This window comes from Chelonoidis abingdonii, chromosome 1 (assembly GCF_003597395.2).
Source record: "Chelonoidis abingdonii isolate Lonesome George chromosome 1, CheloAbing_2.0, whole genome shotgun sequence".
In the NCBI taxonomy this organism is placed as follows: Eukaryota; Metazoa; Chordata; order Testudines; family Testudinidae; genus Chelonoidis; species Chelonoidis abingdonii.
The window spans coordinates 324,950,183-324,962,578 of NC_133769.1; the positions used below are offsets into that span (position 1 = coordinate 324,950,183).

The window sequence follows — 12,396 nt, forward strand, 5'->3', positions numbered from 1 at the left end:
CTGTACACTCCATCAGTTATCTGGGAAGTTAAAGTCATCTCATAGATACAACACAATTCCCATTAGTATTGGTACTGATCTTAAAGAACAATTCAAAAGGTCTCTACCATCTCAAATGCAGATGCCGGCGGTCTATAGCACACCCCAAGCACTATCTCAGGGGAGGCTCTAGTAGCTTTCTTCCCCAGTGTGATTTTTGCCCAGACAGACTCTGTCTTATCCATTCCATCCCTTCTTATTTCTTTACAGTTAACCTCATCATTGATATGCAATGCTACTCCACCATCTTTGCCTTTATTTCTGTCTTTCCTTCAATATCTGTACTCCAGTCATGACTACTATTCCACTATGTTGCTGTTATCCCTATAATATCTGGTTTCACTTCCTGCACCAGTAACTCCAGTTCCTCCATTTTGTTACCTAGGCTTCTTGCTTTGGTGTACAAACATCTTAATTCTTGCTGTTTGGCTTCACTCACTTTCTTTACCCAATTAGGCCCAGACGTTCTACCGCCAGTATCACCTATTAGAATTGTATCTACAGTACCCTTCCTTCGTATGTCCATTCTCCTACCCACGACAGTATCCTTTCTTGCTTCGTTTTCTTCCCTCTCAATGTCAAAATCCGGCGTGGAGATTACCTGGACATCTCCCAACCATCTCTCCTCAACTCCTAGTTTAAAGCTCTCTTAATCAGTTGTGCCAGCCTCCATCCAAGTCTATTTCCCTCCCTACTCAGGTGAAGTCCATCCTGAGAGAACAGTCCTCTGTCCATGAATGCCTCCCAGTGGCCACACATCCCAAAGCCCTCCTTATAGCACCACTGCCTGAGCCATCTGTTCATCACCATAATCTTATCACACCTTTGTTGCTCTTCTCTAGGAACAGGCAGAATCCCACTGAAGATCATCTGAGCCTCAATCTCCTCAAGTGTCTTCCCCAGCCTGACATAGTCTCCCTTGATATGTTCCAGCGAGAATCTAGCCGTATCATTAGTTCCCACATGAAGGACAATCAGCGGATTCTTTCCCGCTCCTGTTAGGATCCTCTTCAGCCTGAGGTCCACATCCCGTATCTTAGCACCAGGCAGACAGCACACCCTTCTGGTCTCTCGATCAGCTCTGGTTACAGGCCTGTCTATTCTTCTCTGTAAGGAGTCCCCAATCAGATAGACCTGCCTTTTCCTGGTGATGGTGCAATTCTCTGGTCTATCCCCTGTTCCCTTTGGCTGCAAGTCCTCTAAATTCCTATTGCAGTCCTCTGCAACCCATCCCGTATCCTTCTGGGGCTCATGTTTAGTGTCATCTCCATTGACTCATCCCCTCTCCTTATAAGGCTAGATGCTCTTCTCTTCTTCCTTGCCTTCTCACCTTCAGCGACCACCTGCTGTGCCCCCTCTTCATTTTCCAACTCTGCAAACCTGTTCCTGAGCTCTATTGCTCCTTCGCTAGCCCGTCTTTTCAGCTGCCTGGTTCGCTTAGTCACACGCTTCCACTGTCCACTTTCCTCACCCAGCAGTCTCCCCTCAGAGTTCTTTGGTCCTGCTTCCATCTGCAAGTCTGAGCTTTTCCCTTCAGCCTCATAGGCTAGACCCTTAGCTGATGTAAATCATAGGATATCGCAGTTGGAAGGGACCTCAGGAGGTCATCTAGTCCAACCCCCTTCTCAAAGCAGGACCAATCCCCAGACAGATTTTTGCCCCAGATCCGCTCCAACCCCTTTCTAAACTCGACCAAAGTTTCCACCTGGAACTCCAATCCTCAGATCTTTTCTTTCATCAGCTCTATCAGGCAGCACTTCATGTAGAAAAAACTCTTTTCAGGTACACCCTCCAGGATCATGTACATGCCGCAGCTTCCACATCCAGTCATCTTCATTGTGTTTTCCACTGCTTGGGTCGCTACAACTGCTGCCTCTGTATCTATCATAGGCTTCCCACCTAAATCCTGTAAATCTGGGAAACACAAACCAACCCAAAACACCACCACCCACAGCAAAACAAACCCCCAACAAGCACCAAGACACTGCTAGAACACTGCACATTCCCTTCAGTAACCTGTGTGTTCCTTTGCCTGCCTCTCTTAGTCTTCGCCCAAATTCCAATTCAAACTCTGTTTGCTGGCTCATGTGCCGCTGCAGCTGTCTATGCCGCTGCCTGACTAGCTGGCTACCTTTATTGGACCCCCAAGTCTAACGAAGTGGGTATTCACCCACAAAAAGCTTATGCTCCAATATATCTGTTAGCCACAAGACTCTGTCGCTTTTTACTGATCCAGACTAATACGGCTACCCCTCTTATAATTGTCAAATTAAGTGAACAAAGAACATTTTGCTTGTTGGGAAGATTGCTTAATATCTCCAGTCTATTATACAAATAAGAGGTGGAGTTTTCCCCTTTTTTATCAAATAGAACAGTCAAAATCAACCATCAGTGATGGTTTAGAAGAACTGATTGGACTGTGAGTGCATGCTAAAACCATCTATAATGTTATTTTTCTAGCAAGTACATAATATGATATATGTCCTACATAGGACACACAATGCTTCAGCATATGGATCTAATGAAAAAAAGATCACAGGATAAAAGTTTACTGTGGGCTAAATAAACTAAAGAAGAATATATACTTTTCACTGATCAAATGGAGCAATCTATAGTAAACTCTTCAGGAACATAATAAAATGAAATGACAAGAGCATTAAAAGAATATGATCTTTAACTTCCTACAAAAGGAAACAAAGTTATTTAAAATTAATTTGAAAGTATTTATCTGCACTAAACATATCTGAATCCAATTAAAGTCACATAGTATAATCAGATTATATGAAAAGAATAACTTGAAACAAATTACAAAAACAAAATTGCTTTAAAACTTTTAACCCTCGCACATAAAATACTGCAAGAAAGAAGATGTCTTGAACAAAGAAAAAATCATCATTATGAAATTATTACTTTTACAAAACAGAGGGCACTGTTGCACAAGCAAGCTCCCGTAGCAGCCATTCAGGAGCAAAGAAACTGGCATTAAAGGTAAGTTCTCTAAGCAAACACTAGGGACTTGTCCACTAGACAGGGGTTTTAACTAAGGTACAATCATGGGAAAAAAATTTTCAGTACCTGACTTGGAATCTTTAAATACAGACACAACATGTCTCAGAAAATTAGTAAGTTGATCAGCACTCTTTGTATTCTGGTTCTTGGGTGTGATATCTTCATGGCACCAGAGTGGACCAAATGCCCTTAAAAAGAAGAAAAATGTAGCAAAATGTGTAAGTATTTTTTTGAAGCAGTTGAAACAAATGTAAGTAATTTTAAAAATTATTACACTGTACAATCAAAAAGAGACAAGCAGAACAATTTGCTGGAAAACATGTGATTGAACATAAATCTATGAACAATACAACTACTACTACACTTCAACTTTACAAAGATTTCCAATTCAAATTGTACTACTGGCATAACATTATAAATGACTGATCATTTCAGGGCACTGCTCTACTTTCCATTTTCTAAATGTAAGGCCATCTTTTACACTGGGGAATTTTACAAAAAATAAAATAAAATAAACAAAACCCCACTGGTGCTACCTACCACTATGGGAATCATAGTATAGACAATGCTCAGGTTGCTTCTAGTGTTTTTACTATTGCTGAAAAGAGATTTTTAAAAAAAGGTTTATCCATAAGAACCTGGTCTACATTAAGGCTCCTACTGGTGATAAAAAATAGTGGGCATTTTTTTGAGTAAATTCCTTAGTGTAGAGAAAGCTTAGTTGTGTTAATCTTGATGGCTACAACTCTTGCTGAAGGCCTACTCAGCATGAAACAAACGAGTTGTCAAACTGACAGATGGAGACACAGAGATTGATGAAAACTCAAACTTGCTATCTTGTTTTATGTTTAGCTTGTATACTCCTTGGTGAAGGGACCATCTTTTTTGTTCTATGTCCAGCACTTAATATGCTGCGATCCTGGTCTATGACTGGGGTCCCTATGCACTACCATAATGAAAATAAATAATAAGTATCAAAATAAGGAATAATTTTCAGTTTAAAATCACATTTACTATTGAATACATAACCTGATTTAATCAGACATTTGATTGGTAAAGTTCAATTTATATTACAACTTGAAGAAAATCTTATTACATGACTTAATTACACAGCATTACTTAATTCATCTACTGTGTCAAGTTGAACAATGCTATGTATCAAACACAAATAAAACTAAAAATGTAGTGTAGTGGTTGAAAATAATTTGGGTAATGGGAATTTGCAAGAATTTTTAAGGCAAACCTAGATTTCATGCTTTTGTCCTGATGCAGGCAAAATTTCCATTAAAGTCGATAGGAGTTTTGCATAAATCAGGACTTCAGGATTTTACCATTAAGCCTGGCCTACACAAAGTTTTTATACTAGTACAGCTATTTTGGTTAGGGATGTGATTTATTACCAAAAAAAGTGGTACAGCCCCGAGTGTGGTATACATGAGTAAGCTATACCTATATAAGTATGCAGTGTTATTGTAGCTATGTCGGTCCCAGGATATTAGAGAGACAAGGTGGGTGAGGTAATACATTTTATTGGACTAACTTCTGTCAGGAGAGAAACAAGCTTTCAAGCTTACACAGAGCTCTTCCTCAGGTATCTGAAGATATTACCTCACCCACCTTGTCTCTCTAAACACCAGTATAAACACATTTACAACAGTGTAATTGTATCCACCCTAGGGAAGTTGTACTGTTTAAAATATTCTGGTATGATAATAATGGTACAGCTTTTTATGTGTAGACAAGGCCCTTAGGCATGGTGAGTGTTTTGCAAAAGGAGACTTCTCAGTGTGCCTAGGGTACTGTAGTGTCCAACTTTGGGCCAGTCACCTTCTGTGCAAACAGAAGTATGTGTTAATGCTGCAAGAACAGTGTTAACTTGGGCTGTATTCCGGTTAGCCTAGGAGGTTGTGAACTAACACCACCCAGCTGCTCCTACAAACTTGTGCCAGGGACATGATTAATCCCCAGGAGGAGGAGTATGTAGGGAATTGAAGGACTGCCAAGTAAAAATTCATAAACAGTCTCTAACTCAGCCTTGCAAAGCTCCCTCTGTAGCTCCAGTCATATCGGATCTGCATAGTGTGGACATTAAAGAATTCAAAAGATGTTGCCAACATTGTCCCTAAGGTCTTACTCCTGGCTGCAACCCCTTGGGTGTAAATTTCTTAGCAACACAAGGCCTGAATTTAATTAATTGGATGCACAGTGTGTGGCTGAACAGGATTTTTGTTCTTATTCTTCTTGCCTATCTCCTGACTTCTCAAGGTTAAAAAAAGTCAGTGGAATTGTCAACGACTATGCATGGAGAAAAAAAATAGGTTGAAAGAGAGAACTTGCCTGATATTGAAAAGACAGCTGTCTGTGCTAGATTTGTTACTTATTCAAAATGCTAAGTGCAAATATCAAAAAGCCCCACCAGAGGACTAATACACCAAAACGCCTTTGATTATGCTGTAACAAACAGGATGTTTTCCGTGGTGAAATACTGGTTAACTGTGATTAGACTTTCCAAAACTGTTTCCTTTAAAAAAAATCAAGTAAGATTTTTTTGAGAAAGAAACATCATTTCAAATATAAGTTCACCAAGTAGACAGTAATATTATCAGTTTAGAAAATTAACAACGTTAAATAAAATGAGTTTTAAGACCTAACAATATCACAAAAGACCTAAAAAACCCCCTGGATTTTGCCAGTTTATAATGATTACATGTCACTTAAATCCTTTCCGCACTTAATACCAGCTCTTCTTTTGCTGTCCGTTAAGAACTACACTTCTGGATGGAAAAATAAAATGCAGAGTCACTCCGTAGCTGCTCTTCAGCTGGCTAGACTTAGGCTTCCAGACACTTTGCCGGGGCAGTGTAAAGGGATCATAATGTAAATGAAAGTCAGGCCCTAAATTTTTCAACAGAACAAGCCTAAGATGTGCCAGTCCCATTCAGTAATTAAATCTAGGCTCACTGTGCCCCCCTCACAACTGTTGTCTCCTTTACAGAAATAAAATTGTCTTATTTTATGAGTTCTGTCATCAGCATAATATTATGGAATATTGAACAATTTATTCTGGTCAGGCAGCATTTTTTGTAGTGTTCCTGAAACTGTAAAGCTTTTAAATACATCTTCACATTTACAAGTAATAGAAGAAAAATAGGAGTTGATTACTACTGTATGTTCACCTCACACATTTTCACCTGTGTCCTTTTAACATTATTATAGATAATTTTACAGAAGACATGAACCTTTTTCAAATGTAACCCACAGTAACCTCTCCTTATCTTGATTACCTGGTAGTCAGAAATTCAATTAATTTGTTTGACTTTTCATCTGTTTCAGCAGCTGTGTCCATGTTCTCCACCTCTTGGGTAATCTGTGGAAGATTTCCACTGCTGCCTCCTAGACTGATACTTGAGGAGGTAGAGCTGGAGCTTAAACCAGAATCTGGCACTGGTGATGACTGGTACTCCCGTAGAAAGTCAAAACCACCTGGAAGCAGCAGAGGAGAAGATAAAGATGGAATGCACCACTTACGTCAGCATTTCAGATGAAAGAATAGGACAAACACCTCTTTTAAACAGTAAGCTGCTGAAAACTTTCACTTGGAAACAGCAAATATAAGCAAAATGCAAAAACCTATAGCAAGAGTGAAAAACTGGTGACCTTACACTCTCAAATCTTCAGAATGCAATAAAAAATTACTAATACAAAAGTCAAAAAACTTCTGCACTATAGGTATCGTATCTGTAAAATAAATGTTTCACAGGTTACATTCAGAAGTAACATCTTTTTGTAAACTGTATTACATTTAAATAATGTTAAAATATGTCTACAATCAGACTAAACCTAGGCAAAAGTCTAATTAATTAATCCAGGCTGGTCTGATGTTGAATAAGGTTTGCAAGAAATGTAAGATGGGGTCTTAAGTTCATAACACAAGAGTGAAGTAGGTGATATTATCCTCATTCATCCTCATTTAACCCTCCTTTGTCCTGCGACAGCAGAGGTGTTAACTGCCTACTTCACCTGGAATGGTCTCTTACAATATCTTAAATCCGTGGGCTAAACAGTTTGCTCCACTGTGTGTTTAGCTCTGACACTCTGAGACCTTCTCTACACTGGCAATTTACAGCACTGCAACTTTCTTGCTTTAGGGCTTGGCTACACTTGCAAGTTGCAGCGCTGGTGAGGGGGTTACAGCGCTGCAACTTACTCGGTGTCCACACTTACAAAGCTCAGCCAGCGCTGCAACTCCCTGGCTGCAGACGCTAGCTGTACTCCTGGTCTGCTTATGGGTGTTGTGTTAGCGAACTCCAGCGCTGTGATGCAGCGCTGCTCATTCAGTGTGACACTCCACAGCGCTGTTATTGGCCTCCAGCGGTATTAAGAGGTATCCAGAATCCTGTCTACAACAAACCAGAAGGTACTCCCCCGAAGTACCAAACACAGCTGCTCTTTGCCTTCCAGCGAGCGAGCCGGCCAAGCTTGGAATGTTCACAGCGGTTTGCTTGAGGAGCAAACAGCACGGTGGGGGAGGGGTCCGTCGGAGAAGCTGGCCTTATCTGGTCTGAAAGCCCTTTTTAACATTTAAGAGTGATTGAGAGAGGGGTGCTCCTGCTTTGAACTCTGCAAGGCAGTGGAGCTGTCACAGGTCTGCTCCAAATATGCCGCTCTCTCTGCTCTCCCAACGCTCCCTGTCACACGTCCACCCACCCCCCTCTTTGGAAAAGCATGTTGAGCCACTGAACGCTGGATAGCTGCCCACCAATCACCACTCCCAACAGCGCTGCAAATGCTGCAAATGTGGCCACACTGCAGCGCTGGTAGCTGTCAGTGTGGCCACACTGCAGCGCTGTTCCTACACAGCTGTATGACCACAGCTGTAACTCCCAGCGCTGCACATTTCCAAGTATAGCCATACCCTTAGCGTTGCCAGTGTAGACTAGCCCTGAGTGGTTTTCCCAGATCTAAAGAAGAGCTCTCTGAAAGCTTGTCTCGTTCACTAACAGATGGTCCAATGAAAGGTACTACCTCCTTCACCTTGTCTCTGAGAGAGTCAGTTTCAGAGATAAAATTAGAAGCCAGGTGTCTTCATTTCAGATTCTCTGTTCTAGCTCAGGGGTTGGCAACCTATGGCACGTGTGCCAAACATGGCATGTGAGCCGATTTTGAGCGGCACGCAGCTGCCTGCCGCGGTCATGGCCCCCAGTCCCACTCAGCCCTCCTGCCCACTGCTCTCCCCTGCAGGGGCCGGAGGCAGAAGCTTGGTTCTGCAGCAGCCAAGCTTCTCCCTCCCCCGCTTCTTCCCCCAGTGTGGTGCTTTCCTGCCCCGTCCTCTCTCCTTCCCTGCGCCAATCAGCTGATGGCCCTAGCAAGGGGGAGGGGGCGAAGCATGGCAGAGTGCGGGCAGCTCCATAGAGGAGACAGTGAGAGGTAGGGGCGGGACCTTGGGGAAGGGGGTGGAACAGGGCATATCCCTTCCAGCCCCCTGCCGTGAGCCGCTCAGGGCAGAGGGCTGGGAAAACCCCTATGGGCCGAGCACCCCAGCCCTCTGCCTTGACCATCCCCCACAACATTCTGCCCTGCATGCCCCATACCCCCACCCCTCTGTCTTGACCCCCCCCACGCAACATTCTGCCCTGCATGCCCCATACTCCCAGCCCTCTGCCCTGACCCCCCCCACACTCAACATTCTGCCCTGCACGCCCCATACCCCCGGCCCTCTGCGCTGACCCCCCACACACACTCAGCATTCTGTCCTGCACCCCCATACCCCCAACCTTCTGTCCTGACCCTTGAACCCCCACACACACCCAGCCTTCTGCCCTGCACCCCCCATACCATCCAGCCCTCTTCCCTGACCCCCACACACGCTCAGCCTTCTGCCCTGCACCCCCATACTCCCCAGCCCTCTGCCCTGACCCCCCCCACACACTCATCATTCTGCCCTGCACCTTCCATACCCCCCAGCCCTCTGCTCTGACCCTCCCCACACACTCAGCCTTCTGCCGTGCAGCCCCCATAACCCCAGCCCTTTGCCCTGACCCTTGAACCCACACACATACACACACACAGCCTTCTGCCCTGATCCTTGACCCCCCCACACACTCAGCCTTCTGCCCTACACTCCCCACACACCCCAGCCCTCTGCCCTGATCCCTGAACCACCCCCACCCCAGCCTTCTGCCCTGAACCCCCTCCCCCAGACCTCTGCCCTGACACCTGAAACCCCCTCCTCCTGGTCTGGGGTCCCGGCCTCAACCCGTGCTCAGCCCGCTGCCGGCCTAGGTGAACAGAACCCCAGACTGGCAGCAAGCTGATCAGGCTGGCAGCGTAAGATCCTCATTTTAATTTAATTTTAAATGACGCTTCTTAAACATTTTGAAAACCTTGTTTACTTTACATACAATAGTTTAGTTATATAATATAGACTTATAGAAAGAGACCTTCTAAAAATGTTAAAATGTATTACCGGCACGCAAAACCTTAAATTAGAGTGAATAAATGAAGACTCTGCACACCGCTGCTGAAAGGTTGCCGACCCCTGTTCTAGCTACTGAACCATGTAGCATACTGACTGTATCTGAATTACTTTCCTCATCCAAACAGCAACTCCTCAACATTAACTGATTAAAAAACATTTTAACTCAAAAGGGAGTTCTACTCAGTTCACCATGGTCACAAAAGAGGCCTTGACATGGGATATCAAAGGTGGGAAATCCCACGTGAATCTTAGGGGAAAATGAAAATGTAATTTAAATTTAATAGTTTATTGTATAGGTTTAACAGTTTGTGAAAATACAACAGGAAGAAGGATTTTCACACAGTTTGGGAAGGAAATACGTTCTCCACTGCTGTTGAAGGTAAATAACAGGCATATACATCATCTGATTTAATATTTTTGTCCTGAATTATGATAAAATTTTGCAATGAAATATCTGAAACATTTAAGTGGAATAAATAATCCTGAATTATGCAAAAAATGTTGTTTACCAGTACTATCAGCATTCTCCTAAAGGTCTCTGATAAAAAAATGAAAGCCATCAATCTTCATTTGTTCTGGCCATGCACCAAATCAACTGATTGAAGGTCAAAAGATTAAAGTTCTAAAGTAATTTTCTTTAAGCTTCTACTGCTCATGAAGTTGTGCACTATTAAAAATTCATAAGTAGGGTTAAAAACAACCTTAATTTTAATAAAAAAAATTTTGAGTGAGAATTTGAATCTATGTTATTGCTCTTTTTTTAAAAAAAAACATGTCCGTGACCTTTTAAAACTGTGTGATTGTTTCCCTTTAAAGTATTGAATAAGAATCCAGGGACTGTGCGTCCAGGACAGAGGGCAGCATGGCCTTTGGATCATTATGCTGCATTGCATATTCAATAGATTATTTTCTGCCTCCTTTCCCCTCATGTCTATTTTTATTTTAGGCAAAAAATCCTATAGTGATTAGTGACAGATAAACTTCAATAGGTTCCGATAAGTATCCAAATTATGGAGACAAAGTACCTGAAGCTTGTCCAAAAACTTGCAGAGCTTTGTTTCTCTTTTCCATGGTAGCATTCTCTGAAATGCTTCCAGTTCCACACGCAGAGCCAGTTAGACAGGCAGAACTGCAGGGTCTCAATGCGTGGATGAGACGATGGTGCAGGGAGGAGGGGTTTAGATTTATTAGGAGCTGGGGAAACTTTTGGGAAAGGGAGAGTCTATACAGGAAGGATGAGCTCCACCTAAACCAAAATGGAACCAGATTGCTGGCATTTAAAATTAAAAAGGTCATAGAGCAGTTTTTAAACTAAGGGCTGGGAGAAAGCTGACAGATGTGGAGGAGCACGTGGTTTGGAGGGAGGATCCGCTGCTTAGGGGAGGATCTATAAATGGATATTGCCTATATCCTAATAAGAAGGAGAGGATGGAAGATGATAAAATACAGGTAGAATCTGATGAGAAACAGTCAAAAGAAAAAAAGTCCCATTCAATTACATCATGTAATGGCAGACAGCTAAAAAATGACAAGTTTTTCAAGTGCTTATATACCAATGCTAGACGTCTAAATAATAAGATGGACAAACTAGAGTGCCTCATATTAAATGAGGATATTGATATAATAGGCATCATAGAAACTTGATGGAATGAGGATAATTAATGGGACACAGTAATACCAGGGTACAAAATATATCAGAAGGACAGAACAGGTCCTGCTGATAGAGGAGTTGCACTATATGTGAAAGAAAGCATAGAATCAAATGAAGTAAAAATCTTAAATGAACCAAATTATATCACAGAATCTCTATGGATAGTAAATCCATGCTTAAATAATAATATGGCAGTACGGATATACTATCGACCACCTGACCAGGATGGTGATACTGACTGTGAAATGCTCAGGGAGATTAGAGAGGCTGTTAAAATAAAAAAAACCTCAATAATAATGGGGGATTTCAACTATCCCCATATTGACTGGGTGCATATCACCTCAGGAAGGGATGAAAAGATAAGGTTTCTTGACACCTTAAATGAGTGCTTCTTGGAGCAGCTAATCCTGGAACCCGCAAGAGGAGAGGCAATTCTTGATTTAGTCCTAAGTGGAGGACAGGATCAGATCCAAGAGGTGAATATAGCTGGACCGCTTGGTAATAGTGACCATAATATAATTAAATTTAATATCCCTGTGGTAGGGAAAATAACACAGCGGCCCAACACAGAAGCATTTAATTTCAGAAAGGGGAACTACACAGAAGCATTTAATTTCAGAAAGGGGAACTACACAAAAATGAGGAGGTTCGTTAAACAGAAATTAAAAAGTACAGCACCAAAAGTAAAATCCCTGACAGCTTCATGAAAACTTTTTAAAGACACCACAATAGGGGCTCAACTTAAATGTATACCCCAAATTACAAATCACAGTAAGAGAACCTAAAAAGAGCCACTATAGCTAAACAACAAAATAAAAGAAACAGTGAGAAGCAAAAAAGGCATACTTTAAAAAGTAGAAGTTAAATCCTAATGAGAAAAATAGAAAGGAGCATAGACTCGGACAAATGAAGTGTGGAAATATAATTAGGAAGGCCAAAAAAGATTTTGCAGATTTTGAACTGCTAGCCAAAGGCTCAAAAAGTAATAGCATTTTTTTTTTTAAAGTACATCAGAAGCAGAAATCCTGCTGAACAACCAGTGGGGCCACTGGACGATTGAGATGCTAAAGGAACAGTCAAAGAGAATAAAGCCATTGCAGAGAAAATAAATGAATTCTTTATATCAGTCTTCATGGTTGAGGATGTGAGGCAGATTCCCAAACCTGAGCCATCTTTTTAGGTGACAAATCTGAGGAACTGTCCAGGATTGAGGTGTCAT

General features: G+C 42.1%; 1 protein-coding gene across 2 annotated transcripts in view; it reads right to left on the reverse strand.

The window, feature by feature from the left end:
• The window catches only part of FRY (FRY microtubule binding protein), a 343,127-nt gene that overhangs the window by 97,590 nt on the left and 233,141 nt on the right, over positions 1-12,396 (reverse strand). For both annotated transcript variants that reach the window (XM_075061648.1, XM_032795968.2), the window contains exons 40-41: positions 6,333-6,531; positions 3,115-3,236 (exon numbers count right to left, since the gene is read on the reverse strand). In XM_075061648.1, the coding sequence (XP_074917749.1) occupies positions 3,115-3,236; positions 6,333-6,531 (321 nt within the window). The remainder of the gene's footprint in view (positions 1-3,114; positions 3,237-6,332; positions 6,532-12,396) is intronic.